This window comes from Halichoerus grypus, chromosome 2 (genome assembly GCF_964656455.1).
Source record: "Halichoerus grypus chromosome 2, mHalGry1.hap1.1, whole genome shotgun sequence".
In the NCBI taxonomy this organism is placed as follows: Eukaryota; Metazoa; Chordata; class Mammalia; order Carnivora; family Phocidae; genus Halichoerus; species Halichoerus grypus.
In genome coordinates, this window is record NC_135713.1 from 186,908,983 (window position 1) to 186,923,033 (window position 14,051).

The window sequence follows — 14,051 nt, forward strand, 5'->3', positions numbered from 1 at the left end:
TGGTAGGGCTTAAAAGTGAATACAGTAGGGGGCACCCGGATTTGAACCGGGGACCTCTTGATCTGCAGTCAAATGCTCTACCCCTGAGCTATACCCCCTCTGCTGGAGAGAGAGGGATTATACCTTAATTGTGGCGTTCGCTGACCAGACCTCTCTGGTGGTTAGTAATAGTTTAGTACCTGTGATTGACTGTTTCAGGTTTCCAGGGATGATAGAATCAAGAGAAGATTGCAGAGACAATCTCGACCCAAGTGGTGGGAGAGGAATGTGAGGTCTGCTGTGACCCAGGCTTGAAGGTCCTGTGGGGGGGTGTGAATGGGATTCCTTCTCTCCATCAACGACAGGCTTTTCTACCTCTGGTGTCTGGGAATTCTTCCGTGCATTGCCAGCCTCCCTGCCTGCAACCCGAGCTGCACTGAATCCCCAGCCCAGTGCTTTGTGCAAGAGAGGAAATGCTTCCCCTGTCCTTCTTCAGACCCTCTCTCCTCCTGTACCAGACAAGCTTCCATTGTCTCCATTCTCAGCATCTTCAGTCACTTCCTCTCCCCTGGCCTCTTCAGACATCAACAGGTTTCCCCTAGATTGGGAAGCCCTTCCTTTGCTTTGTGCAACTGCAATCACTTGCACATTTCTTCTTTCTTGAGACCCATTTTTAAGAAAGCCAGTGACTTCATTTCTTTCATTATCAACGACCTGTCTCTGCAGTTCTGCTACTCTGCATTTACCTTCCTGATTGTCAGTAGTTTTTTCCCCTGGAGTATGTATCTTGGTTCTCCAGCTGGATTGTAAGTTCCTTGAGGGCAGGGATGACTTTGCATTCCTCCTTGTTTTCCCCACAGCAGTTGGCACAGCGCCTGCCTGGTTCACTATACACCCTAGTTTGTACTTGCCAGCCAAACCACAATCCTGATAAAACTCAACTACCACATTACACCAAGCTAGCACCCAGTCCACTGATTTTTGCTGGAGAAGAGCTCACAAGTCCTATGTCACCTCATCAATCTCAAACAGGCTAGTGTTCCCTGGCTAGAATTCTTACACCACTGGCTGGCTAGGTTCACGTTCTCACTCTCCAAAATGTCTATTTCACACACTTTCTCCTGTCTCAAACCTTCCATATCTTATCTTTCCTCACTCTCTTAGCTGAAGAGCTGGCCTATTTCTTCCATTTTGGAGAAAATCAGAATCAGAAGCAGTGGTGTGCTGGTAAATGGCTAACAGTGGGCTTCAAAGGACCTGGTTTATAGCATTTGCTAATTCCCACGGTGCAAATACTCCCACCTGCCAATTTCAAGCTACCACAAGGAAGTCAACTGGCTTTTAAAATTCCTGAAAATTCAATCATCAGTTCTCACAAGCAGTATGAGCCAAGTCTAGCACACTTCTGGGATTTACTACCTCCTTCGTCAACTCCCCACTATACACTGACAACTCCCAGAATTACATTTCCAGCCCAGACCTCTCCCTGGTCCCCAGAATTCACTGGATCTTCAACTGCATACTTAACATCCCCTCTTCAATATCTACGGAGCACCTCACTCTTAACATGTTGACCCATATTAGCATGTGAACCAGGCAGGCGCTGTGCCAACTGCTGTGGGGAAAACAAGGAGGAATGCAAAGCGATCCCTGCCCTCGAGGAACTTACAATCCAGTTGGAGACAGGTCGTTGATAATGAAAGAAATGAAGATGTGAACTGTTTTACTTTCTGTGTAAGAGTTTTAAAAAGAAACTTAATTTTTTCCCTTCTAAACTTACTCCTTTCCCGGCATTCTTTATCTCAGGAAACCACACCACCATCCACCCAGATGGTGAAGACAAAAAAGAAGAGTCACTCGTGATTCTTCTCTTTCGCTCCTCTTCCTCAAGCCATCCAAATTACAGGAAGCACGTAGCTTCTCTTCCATGGCCCATCTGGAGGCCTACACTCCTCTCCAGCTCTGCTGTTCCCATGGTAGTAGGCTAAATAAGGGCCTTCCAGATATGTCCATGTCCCAATCCCCTTGTGAATCTGTTAGCTTATAAGATAAAAGGCAGATGTGGTTGCAGTTAAGAATCTTGAGTTGGGGAGATTATCCTGGATTATGTGGATAAACTCAAATGAATCACAAGGGTCCTTATGAGAGAGAAGCAGGAGGATCAGAGTCAGAGACAGAGAGAAGATGTAAGGATGGATGCAGAGATCAGAGGGTGAGAAGATACTACGTTGGCTTTGAAAATGGAGGAAGGGGCCATGAGCCAAGAAATGCCGGTGGCCTCTGGAAGCTACAAAAGCCAGGGAAACTGATGCTCTCCTAAAGCCTCCGAAGGAATACAGGCATGTCAACATCTTGAGTTTAGCCTAGTGAATTTGATTTTGGAATTCTGACCTCCAGAAGTGTAAGATAATATTTTTGTGTTGTTTTAAGGAAATAAGTTGGTGGTGGTTTGTTATAGCAGCAATAGGAAAGAAGTCCACTATTGTAGTCTAAGACACCACCATCATCTCTTGCCTGCACTACTGCAATAGAATCCTAGCCTGTCTCTCTGTGTCCGTCTTTTTCTTCTCCTTTCTTGTGGCAAGAACACTTAACATGAGATCTACCCCCTTCACAGATTTTTAAAGATTTTATTATTTATTTATTTATTTATTTGTTTGTTTGAGAGAGAGAAAGAGAGTGTGTGCATGAGCAGGGGGAGGCGGAGGGGGAGAGGCAGAGAATCTCAAGCAAACTCTGTGCTGAGCATAGAGCCTGATGTGGGGCTCAATCTCACGACCCTGAGATCATGACCTGAGCAGAAACAAAACCAAGAGTTGGACGCTCGACCGACTGAGCCACCCAGACGTCCCTTCACAGATTTTTAAGTGTACAATACAATATTGTTAACTATAGGCACAATATTGCATAGCAGATCTCTAGAATTTAGTCATCTTGTATACCTGAAATTTTATGCCCATTGGTTAACAACTCCCCATATCTCTTTCCTCATCCCTGGCCACCACCATTCTACTCCCTGCTTCTGTGAGTTCAATTGTTTTAGATGGCTCATATAAGTGGAATTATTCAGTGTTTATCCTTCCGTGATTGGCTTATTTCACTTAGCATAATGTCCCATGTTGTCAAATATTGCAAAATTTCCTGCTTTTTAAAGGCCGAGTAATATTCCATTGTGTGTATTCTCTATGTCCATTCTTGAGTCCCCATACCTCTTCCCCACAGCAGCGTGGGTGATGATCTCAAATACCTGCTCAAAACTGTCCAATGGCTGGCTTTTCATCCATATGCAATAAAATCCATACTCCTTGCCTTGGATTACAAGGCCCTTGATGGCCCTGGCTACCTGTCCAGCTCTTTTGAATTGCCCTCCCTTTGTCCACCTCTCCAGCCACTCTGGCTCTAGGGACATGGTGGTAGTCATTCCCACTACCTAGAATGCCTGCCCTCCCCGATAGCCAACTGTCCCTTTCATGTCTTTCAGATCCTAACTTTCTGGTTTCTGGTTTGTCTTCACTAGATTTTAGACTTGGTGTGAGTGAGAACAGAAAGTATGTTCTGCACCTAACGTGGAGTAGTTGCTCCATAAAAAGAGAGAGCGACCTCAAGAGAGTATAGGCAGGGAGTGTCTCCCAGTGGTGTCCTGTTAGCTGGTGTTTGTATTCTTTTTAGAGAGACCAGGGAAAAGGATTTCCTATCCAGTTTTGCAAAAGATTGTTTTCTGACTTTTTTGGGTAAAGAGATGGGTGGGGTTATGGATAGGGAATTGAGTCTATTTTGAAAAGGCAGATTGGTACCTGACTTCACATGTTTCCAAAATGCCATGTCTTCTATTGGTATTTTAGTTCTGTTCCTCCTTACTAGAAAATTCAGTATCACCTAGCAAGAAGAAACTAACTTCCAACAAATAATTTCCAGGATGAAAAATTTAGGATTGCGGTAAAGAGAATTTATCACACGTTTGCCAGCAGAGGGGGTATAGCTCAGTGGTAGAGCATTTGACTGCAGATCAAGAGGTCCCCGGTTCAAATCCGGGTGCCCCCTTGGTTACCTTTACTGTTTTTCACAGTTGTTCAAGTATAACCCGGACATTTGTAGGTCTTGAATCCGAAACTCTTTGGAATCCTGGTCTCTTCCACTTGGCTGATTTCCCCCAGCAAGTACTTGTTCCTTGTACCTGAGAAGCAAAGAGCAACACCCCAGAGGTTGAACAGTAGATTATTACTCTGTCCAGTCTTACGGTATACCCCAACTCAGTGGCAAGAAGCCCACTTGTGGGTAAAAAGGAAGCACCAAACTATTTTCATCTCTGAGACAGTTTGAGATCTATTGGTTTAATGTTAATTATAGTTTTCTTTTTAGGTTAACAATGGAGTGCCTGGCAGGGAGGGGGGGAGAGGGAACATTATTTAGCCTAGTTCATACTCTGAGAAGACTAGAACAGAATCCAAGTTCAGAAGGTTTATCTACGTGGTTGAGAAGTTTAAGACCCAGCACAGATAGAAGATAGGTCAAAAGTAGATGGCTTTCTCCTTCTTTATGTTAGCTCAAAGGGAGGGCTTTGGCCTGATAAAAGTGCAGGTGGTAAATCTGAGGCCCACTGTCCAGAAAAGGGGTGAAAAGCTGGCTATTCCCTGGGATTGGGCTTTGCGCCCCGACAGTGGTTCTGCTCAGTCTCCATGCCCAGGCTTTTGACGCCTCTCCCAGTTATGAGAGCCATGGGGAAAAATGCACTCAAGTATTCCCCAAGGGCTCTGAAGGATGACACAACCAGATTCCGGGTTTAAAATATCACAGCTGCCCCCTGACCCGGGCAGCATGTCTCTCCCTTTCTCCTTTATTTTTCCTTTTTTTGGGCAAAATCTAGTCGAGGGGGATGCCCTTGCTGCTTTCACACATTGTTTCCCTGTGGCCCAACAATGTTAACTGTCAGTCAGGAAGCCAACAGATATCTGTCCCACCTTTAGGTTGTGAAGCACAATCGCCTCCTATTACTAATTCAGTGGCTCTCGAAGTGTGGCCCCCTGACCAGCAGCAGCAGCGCCCAGGAACTGGTTACAAATGCAAATTCTTGAAGTTGCACTCCAGGCCTACAGAGTCAGAAACTGGGGGTGTCTCAACAAGCTCCTCTGGTCATTCTGCTGCACGCTCAAATTTGAGAGTCATTGCCTTAGTATATATCAGTTTGCGTCCGGATGTAACTTTATTTTTGTAAATTAAAATGAGCCTATGGGTGTGAATTCGCCATTTTAACATTCTTGAAGTGCTTTCACTCTGCCTGTGTCATGAGCAAGAGGGAAGGGTGAACACGGCAGGTCCATGACACCTTACTTAAGAAAGAAAGTTGAAGTTGGGGAAAGGTTGTGTTTGTGGGTTTCCCTCTCTTGACCATCCACCTCCCCCATCGGAAACGGAAACCCAAGTTGGGGGAGTAATCTTGTCCTCTGACCCGGGCGCCTCGAACTGCCTGACACCCTTGAGGTTGCTGGCGGTGGCCGCAGAAATCCCAATTCTGGCGCGGATAATAGGGAGCTGCAGCTTTTGAACATGGTTTGTGGGCGCACCCACTCCTCCTCCTTCTGCTGGGTACAAAGCAAAATCGAAAGCTTTCTGCTAAGGTTGGAAAATGAGGATGGCATTTGTAAAAATTCGACTTTCGGTTTTCTTTTGACCTAGGATCCAACGGTCAATAGTAAATCCAATTTATTAAATGCTCGTGCCAGAGTGAAGGAAAAACCACGAAGGGGGCACCCGGATTTGAACCAGGGACCTCTTGATCTGCAGTCAAATGCTCTACCACTGAGCTATACCCCCACGCCGCTGTTGCGCCTGGACATGGCTCTTTGGATGCTAAAACACTGCTACACTGAGGGTAGGGAGTAAGAGAAAGGAGAAAGGAATGAAGAAAGGGGGCCAAGCGGAGAGCAGAAGGTGTCCGGACCCGGAGAAACCCGGGAAAGCCGCAAGGCAGAGCGCGGGGAAGGAAGAACTAGCCGGGGCTGCGAGGCGCAGCGTCCAGGCTGTAGGGACGGGTTCCGCCCTACAAATGTGGGAAAGGATGTGGGGGAAGGGAGGCTAACTGAGGGGCGGGGCAGGGGCTTCCCGTTCCGTCCGCAGGTTCACGCCAGGTATCGACCGGCACAAAGGAAAGTCCCCGAATCTGGTGAATCCAATCCGGCGTTCGGGAGGGTTCCAGCCCCACCCTCGATGGGTGCGAGGGGTTGGCCCGCCTCCCGCAGCCCGGGCGCCCCAGATGTGCAGCCAGACGGGCTCCGCGCCGCCTCCAGCGCCAAGGGGTCCCTGGCCTCCGGGCGCGCTGAGGGCACCTTCCGCCGGAGAGCGCCGGGGCACGGGGGACCCTCGGGACGCACCTAGGCGCGCGCCCCCGGCCCCGCCGCCCTCCCCGGAATCCGCCCCCGCGCAGCCCCACGTCGCCCGGGAAGCGCGCCGCCCGCGCGCGCCCCTGCCCGCGCCCGCGGCGCGTCCCCGCCCCGGTGCAGCCCCTCCTCCCCGCTGTGTTTATTAGGGGAAGGAGGGCGGAGGCGGAGGCCAGTTCCCTAGCTCCAGCCGCCGTCGCCGCTGCCTGTGTAGTTGCAGCCGCGGCCGCCTCCCGCCAGCTCGCTCCGGGGAAAGAGAACGCGCGCGAGCTCGGGCGTCCCCGCCCCGGCCCTTCCCGGAGCCATGAATCCCAACTGCGCCCGGTGCGGCAAGATCGTGTACCCCACGGAGAAGGTGAACTGTCTGGATAAGGTGAGCCCCGGGATCCGGAGGCGCGTCGTTGCAATCCCCGAGCTATGTTCCGGATTAGGGGAGGAGAGAAGGGCCGGGTCGGTGCCGCCTCATCCCCGCGATCCGGGGAGGAGGAACGGAGGGCGGTGTCATGGGGTGTGGGGACAGACCCCAGTCTGGAAACCGGGAGATCTGCGGCGCGGCAGGGAGTCCACGCGTGGCGGCAGCCACTGCTGGAGAATAGTGGGCTCTGTGCCCTGGGGCTGGGAGGACGGAAGAGGAGTAGGGAGGCCAGGCCCAGGGGTGGGGGGTGGGGGAAGGTTAGGGGTGCAGTCCCGCCCCCTAGGGCCGGGAGAGTGAGAGGAGACGGCCGCTCCCTCTCCCCGCCGCGCTGAGCGCCAAGTAGGCGGAAGCGCGGGGCGCTGGGGGGAGGGGGCGGTGGGGGGGGCGGGGCAGAGGCTGGGGGGCCCAGCGAAACCCGCAGCTCTGGCCGCAAATGGCCGGACTTCATGGCCTGGAGACCCGGGGCGGGGGCTATCAGCCGGCCAGTGTTACATCTGGTGAACTGGGATTCGGATAAGGACCCAAGCCCCACTGCGAGACCCCTTTTTTTGGACGACCTGTACCCCCCTCGGTGGTTCCGCGCTTAATAGACTAGCAGACCTCCTTCATAGCTTCCCAGCCCCCACCTCAAATTAGAAGCCAACTCCCGGGGCTGGGCCGCCCAGCCAGAGCGGGGCGGGGTCGGGTGCTGGAGTAGGGTGGGTGGGGGGTGCTTTGCAGAGATCTCCTGAAATTGTGCTCAGAGCCTGAGACCGGCTTGTAGAACAAAGAGCTAACTTTTCAAAGCAGGTTTCCCCAATGAAGGGTGGGGTTGGCTGAGTTCAGGGGAAGCCCAGAAGAGGGGGAGGTGTTAGGAAGAGGGGAAGGTGGCCTTCTGGAAATTCACGGTCCCTTGGGGGCCCTTACGCATCGTTCCTCCCCGCCCCCCCAATCCGTGCTGGACTTATTCATCTGGTTGCTATTATACTTTTGGAGGGAGGTGAAGAGTAGAACTGGGTGTTTCCAGCAGTTTCGGGTAGGATCCGGTTTTTTAAGCTCCCCAAGATCCTAATGCGATTCCTCCCCCTCCGCATCTTCTCCCCACTCTGGAGGAGAAGCCTCTGTGGTTTTTCTCCTTCCTTGTCATGCCTTTCACCCACCTCCCAAAGCTGACTCCAAATCCAAATATCCCCTCCTACCTGTCTGAACTGGTAGGGGTTGGGGGGCATGGGATGGAAGAGGGGTGCAGAGCCCTGGGGCCTGCTTCATCGCACACCTGGAGCCAGGTTTTGTTTGGGAAAGGATAGTTCATTGGATACTTTTTGTCTCTTCCCTCTCCCTTGGGATTGGAGCTTCCTCAGTGATCTTTAGCCTCTGAGTCAGGGCAATGGGGTAGGGTTCCCAGGTCCTGAAATACATTTGAACTTGCTCTTGGAGGAAGCAGATATATGGGGCTGCTGCTGTTTCGTTATCTCTCCTGGGCTGGGCAGGAGGAGAGGAGAGCCATAATGTGGGCACAAGCAGTGGGGGTGCTGATCTTCCCAAAGACCATTCCAGCTTCTGGAAGGCAGGACTTGAGCTTGGAGGCACTAGCTGAAGAACTAACTGTTCGGGGTTCTTGCCTTTCCTCGATGGGAGGGATTTTGGCCTCTGCATCTTGCATTTGGCCTCTGCATTCCATGTGCCCCGCCACTCCCCCATTCTCCATAGTCATGAACTGGGAAGAGGCTGTGGGCTCTTTCACCTATATAAGGCAGAAGCAATATTTGGTGGAGGGTTTGCTTGGCCAGGAGCCAAGGGGAGACTTGGTCCTAGTTCCAGGTCTGCTCCCACCAACTTTATGAATGGCTTTAGGCCTCAGTATTCACCATCTGTCACATGGGTATGAATGATGTCATTTCCTTGGAGGTGGGGCAGTGTACTACAGCTCCTGCCAAAGTGCCTGGAAGGGGATGCGGTGTAGGCTGTGTCCTCCCTGTCTTTCTGAGATACTCGGTCCAGCCCCACACCCAGCTCCCTTATAAAATCTTTTGGTGCTGTGTGCCAGAGGTGGGGGTGGGGCGGGTAGGGATCCTGCAAGATGCCGTCTCCTGGGGTTCTACTTGCCCTAGCTGGAAGAGGACATTCAGGTGGGGTTGCCCTGGGAAGTGGGAGATGGTGATTCCTCCCTCTTTTTAGAGCTCTCCTTACAGGCGGTGGCCCTGGGGAGACCTCCCCCTCTCCACTGAGCAGGAGGCCTCTAATATTCAGGTGTCAGACCTGTTCCTCCCAACCCTCTTCAGACGGTAAGCACAGGCACTTGGACTGGGGACCTGGTGCCCAGAGGACCGAGACCTGGGAGGGGGGAGCATTCAGTCTCACAGATGCGGTTGCTAACCAACTTCTCAAGGCCTCCCATTTACTAGAGGAGAGAGTCAAATTAGACTCATTTCACTACGATTTCCCTATGGTACATAGCTCACGATGTGACCCAGAGCACAAGCTACGTCCTTGCTGTTAGCTTTTTCTCCTCCCTGAGCCTTATCTCCCAAAGGCTTAGGTGGGTAAAGGCCGTGTCACCGCTGATGGCCACCCTGCCCCCAACCGGCAGCACCCAGCGTGCTGTGCATGCTGAATAAATATATATCGCCGATGATGGCGTTTGAGGAGGGAGGTCGAAACGTGCTTCCTCAGAGGACTTCTGGGCTTAGAGTTGGGGGAGAAATGGGGTGACCTCATTTGCTCGTTCATTCAACAAATATTTATTGAGCACTTGCTTTGTGCCAGGCTCTCTGAATGGCTGCTGCAGGGCCTTTGGGGAGGAGGGGAGTCTGTGTCCCAGAACGTCCTCTACATTTGGAGAAGGGCGGAGTTTTGTCCCGGACCCTATTGGGGATGCATTTGTATCCAGGGATCTGTACTGTCGAGTACTCTCCGCTGACTTCCTTTCCCAGGCCCCTGAAAACAGGTGGAGACCTTCGGGAAGGGTAGAGGATTGGTAGGCTGCTAGCTCCCCTTGGAACGCCTCATTGGGAGGGGAGGGCGCTCTGCCTCTGGTGGTCTGAGCCACCCCCCCACAGGGGGCAGCAAGGTAGAAGGCGGCTGGGCTAGACTAGAGAGAGAGAGAGAGAGAGAGAAGGCAAGTCCACGTAGCTGTGGTGCCCTATTTTCCAGCTGAAGCTGAGCGTACCCCACGATCACTTCGTGATCATCTGTTCACGGTAGCTACTACTCACTGCAACGTACCAGGTTCAGTCTTCACAAAACAGATGTGATTGCTCCCGTGAATTATGAACCCCGTACATGGAGGCTCAGACAGATCATGTGGCTCATTCCCTGCTCAGCCAGAGCTGGAATTCAAATCTAAAAGTGCTTTGTGCTCAGCTTTTCTGCCTGTTCTGTTTGCAAAAGGTACTTTTATTTACACCGTCTCCTAGTGTCCGTAGTGGTCCACCCCTTTCTGACCCTGGCCTGAGGAATGTTGTGGGCCTGGGCTCCTGTATGGAGCTGGGGCACTAGGAATAATAATCTCCCCCTGGAAAATTGGGGAGTTGCAGCCAAGGTCTTTGCCTTTAAGCCGGCCGCCCAGGTGGCCGACTGAGCTAGGATGGTGACCCCGGCCCGGCCAGGGGACAGCTGGTGTTGCTCCCGGAGGAGGGAGGCACTGTAACACTTGGCAACAGGAAGGGAGGGGAGGGCTTCATCCTCCAGCCCTGAGTCATGGCCACCTCGGGCAGCCTGGGTGCAGAGGGCGAGGTGCCAGGCTGCAGGCACAGTGACCTGAGGTTCGCCGCAGCCCCCTCCCCCAGAGCTGTGAGAGCCGCTTCCCCCAGCTGCACAGTGATTCCAGAGAAAGAGGGAGGCTGGCCCAAGCCTTGACCACGTGTGGGGGATCTTGCTTCTGCCCCCACCAGCCTCCATTTGCCTTTCTGTGGAGTGGGGCTTCCGTGGAGCGGATGGAGCTCTGGAGGTGTAGGTGGAGGGACCTTGTGGGCACCACTGGAGCCCAGAGACAGGCCGAGAGCCTTCTAACTGCCCCCCCCCCCGGGGGGGGGTTTGTGATGAGGGGAGGGAAACAGTGGACTTCCTGCAGGCAGCAGGAAGGATTAGAGCTGCACGCCCAGAGGTGCACTTTGCTCTCCTGAGGCTAGAGTCTCAGGAATGCATCTCTGAAATCTTACCTGGGGCCTCTAAGAAAGGGAGGGGACTCTTGCTTGCCACAGGGCCTATGGGGCAGGGGAGGGAGGCAGACAGGTCATTGTGGGGCTGTACTGACTTAGTTCCCTGTGTCCTTCACCAGACCGATGGAAATGGGGATGGGGTGTCCTTCATCTTGGGATCCCCTTGGGGTCCCCAGCCCCGGCTTGGCCCACAGGGGCTGTTGGGTGACTTGCCATCTTCTGCTCCCCCTTGCACTCCTCCCCCGCCCTTGCCCGAAGGGGACACAGTAGCCAGAGCTACTGGATTTTCTTTAACCTTGGAGCCCTCGCCTAGAGGGGAAGCAGCTCGGCGCTGGGCTTGGAGCCTGGACCTGGGTCATCTCGTCCCTCCCACGCCCCCACCCCGCACCTCTGTGAGACCACTCTGCACACGGGGAGCATGAGTTCAGTAGCGTCGCTGGAGGCCGTCAGTCCACTCTCGTTTTCGTTACCCAGCTCCTGAGCCCCGTGTAAGGGAGCAGGGCACTACTGCCCGGCCTCTCATGCGCCCAGCCGAGAGCATGGTGTCTCTGGAGCTGAGGGGGGGGAAGAACTGCTGGTGGAAATGGGCCCCATCCCCTCCTGGGGGCTCCCTTTCCTCCAAAAGGCAGCTGGGAGGTCTCTTGTGGCATTCCTGTACCCCCAGGCTGGCCAGGAACCCCCAGCTCCTTCCTGAGGGGTTCGGCTCCTGGGCGGGGACCTGGCCATCTCCCTCTCTCCCTGTGTCTCCCCCAAGTCTATCAGGAGGCAGCTTTGGAGGTCCCCAGTCCTAGGACAGTGCATATTCCTGCATATGTGTGTGTGTGAAAGTGGGTCATGGTCCGGATTCCAGAGAATGTTTTTCCTGGCAGGCCCCTGAGGGGGTGGGGGGAGGTGGAGGCCCAGGCAGGGGCCTGTGCAGCTAGGCAGGCAGAGGCCAGCAGACTGGGTGGTGACAGGGCTGGGGCACTCTGCCAGCACCTTCCAGGCATTGGCGCGGGGGAGAGGGGCTGTCACTTCGGGGGGGGCTGATGGGGGGCAGGGACTACCCTGTTCTAGTTTTCCAGCCAGGTTGTGTGTGTGCAGGGGTTTTGTACTGGGAGCAGTCTGGGCTGGGCTCTGGGATAAGCCCAGGTGGGGGTGAGGGCCAAGCTTAACACCAGCCACTCCTTTGCTTCCAGACTTCCAGCTGGCCTTCTTCCCAAAAGAGTGGTTCTCCTATCTTCATTTACTAACTGTTCCACCTTGGGCGAGTCTCCTTGATAGGGAAAGTACTCTACTAGAAGGCGCTTACCCCCAAATTATCCCCTGGCCTCTGGTTGAGGTGGGCCAGGGTCGAGGAGGTGATATCTCAGCTTCTCAGCTTCCTTTTTTCTGCTCCCTCCTCCCAAGTGTCCCAGAGGCGCCCGTTGGCTGGGCAGCACGTTTAGAAGAGCACTGACTTGGGAGAATTCCTTAACAGGTGGCTGAGAGCCAGCTCTGTGCTGGGCACCTTCGGAAGTCTCCCCCTGGGCCCTTCCCTGGCTCTTGGCCTCCTCCTTTGAGGGGTCAGGAGTGTCTTCCTCTGACCGCTAGGAAATGGGGCAGAGGCAGGCCCGCCAGGTCACCAGACAGCCCAGATTCTGGGATCCTGGAAGCTGGACTCCGGGTCAGTGTTGATCCTGGGGCCTCATCCTGGGCTGCCAGGGGTGCAATCTCTCGATCTCTGTCTCATTGCCGTGGGTTTGCCTGGGCATCACCATTTCTTAGGATTCGGTCCTCCTTCCCTCCTGGTCTTCGACTCTCTTCCCCTCGATTGCCCCGCCCCATGGTTTGCTCCCTGGGTTTTGCTGGAGTCTTACCTGCCACTCATTCGCACATGCACTGTAGCTGTGGTTGGGCACGGTGGAGCCCCCCCTGCTCCCCAGCACACACCAACCTCCACTGGAAGCTGCTGGAAGCTGCTGAGCCCCCTCGGCTGGGTTTGTACCTGTCGCAGTGCCCAGTACCTAATATTTGGGTACTTAGAGGGGCCAAGCACCGTGCTGAGTGCTTTACAGGTGATTTCTCATTTAGTGCTCGGTATTCGGTATTATTTTTACGTTCATTCTGCACACGTGGAAATGGCTCGGAGGCATGGGCCCTGACCGAGGTCACACGGCTCATCAGGGTGGAGCTTTGATGTCCCCTGTGGGGCATACCCTCCAGGGAGAGCTCTGTAGTGCCTCGGAGGGAGAGCTGCGGGGGGGCGGGGGGGGTGGCCTCTCCTACCAGTTACCTGGCTGGGGCTGGAAGAAGGGTGAGGGAAGGTAGAAAGGGTATGGGTGTGGTGACCAGAGCTTGGGGCACCCACCCCCCCCACTCTGGTCACGGGGAGGGGGGCCCCCAGGAGGCAGGAGGTGAGAGATGAACAGCCCTGGGGTGGGTGGGGGGGGCCTTGGAGTGGGAGTAAGACGTGCCGGGCTTCCGGCCCAGGGCATGGCGGCCGGGCCCCCCTCCGCTTCTCTAGACCTTGTCAAGGCTGAGGAGCTGCCCCTCCGAGTTCAGCAGCAGTGGCTTCTTAGCAATCTTGGTGCAGCTTTGCATCAGCGATGAGGCTTCTCCGGCTGGGGGTGTGTGTTGGGGGGACAGCAGGAGTGGTCTGGGGGCGATGGAACCAGCCTTCTGGGGGCCTTTTCTGCACTCACCCAGCCTGTCTGCCCGCCTTCCGCTCCTGACAGCTCCAACAGCTGACCGGTGGCGAGTGGGGAAGGGGAGGCGGGTGTCGTCAGCTTTCGGAGCCTGTGACCCGAGATGGCCCCGGTTCACCCAGGGTGATGCTGTGATCCATCCCTGGGACGGCGTGCTCCTTCCTGGGGCTCGAGTCCCCCTTCCCGAAGTCCCCGTGTCTCATGGCTGTCCTCCCTCTGCCTCTGTCCCTAGTTCTGGCACAAAGCATGCTTCCACTGCGAGACCTGCAAGATGACACTCAACATGAAGAACTACAAGGGCTACGAGAAGACCCCCTACTGCAACGCGTGAGTCCTGCCTCCCTCCCTCCTCCTTCCTCCTGTTCCAGGTTGTTGCCCAGCACTGCCGCACAATACCTGATAAGCACTCATCACCTTTAGTCCTCACCTCAGCCGGATGAACTAAGGGCTACTAATAGGCCCATTTTACAGGCAGGGA

The 14,051-nt window shown here is 54.3% G+C and overlaps 1 protein-coding gene, 1 long non-coding RNA gene and 3 other non-coding genes across 5 annotated transcripts in view; 3 read left to right on the forward strand and 2 right to left on the reverse strand.

The window, feature by feature from the left end:
• Positions 1–26: 26 nt before the first annotated feature.
• TRNAC-GCA (transfer RNA cysteine (anticodon GCA)) lies at positions 27–98 on the reverse strand. Its single transcript has one exon. It is a non-coding gene; the product is annotated as a tRNA-Cys (tRNA).
• Positions 99–3,948: 3,850 nt separating this feature from the next.
• On the forward strand, positions 3,949–4,020 carry TRNAC-GCA (transfer RNA cysteine (anticodon GCA)). The gene has a single exon. It is a non-coding gene; the product is annotated as a tRNA-Cys (tRNA).
• A 1,698-nt stretch (positions 4,021–5,718) lies between these two features.
• On the reverse strand, positions 5,719–5,790 carry TRNAC-GCA (transfer RNA cysteine (anticodon GCA)). The gene has a single exon. It is a non-coding gene; the product is annotated as a tRNA-Cys (tRNA).
• Positions 5,791–6,465: 675 nt separating this feature from the next.
• Positions 6,466–14,051, forward strand: part of LASP1 (LIM and SH3 protein 1) — a 39,314-nt gene continuing 31,728 nt past the window's right edge. The window contains exons 1-2 of the mRNA XM_078065657.1: positions 6,466–6,726; positions 13,806–13,900. Of these exons, the coding sequence (XP_077921783.1) occupies positions 6,658–6,726; positions 13,806–13,900 (164 nt within the window). The 5' untranslated portion in view covers positions 6,466–6,657. The remainder of the gene's footprint in view (positions 6,727–13,805; positions 13,901–14,051) is intronic.
• On the forward strand, positions 6,745–13,011 carry LOC144380849 (uncharacterized). The gene is made up of 3 exons (XR_013445067.1): positions 6,745–6,948; positions 8,926–9,032; positions 12,774–13,011. It is a non-coding gene; the product is annotated as an uncharacterized LOC144380849 (long non-coding RNA).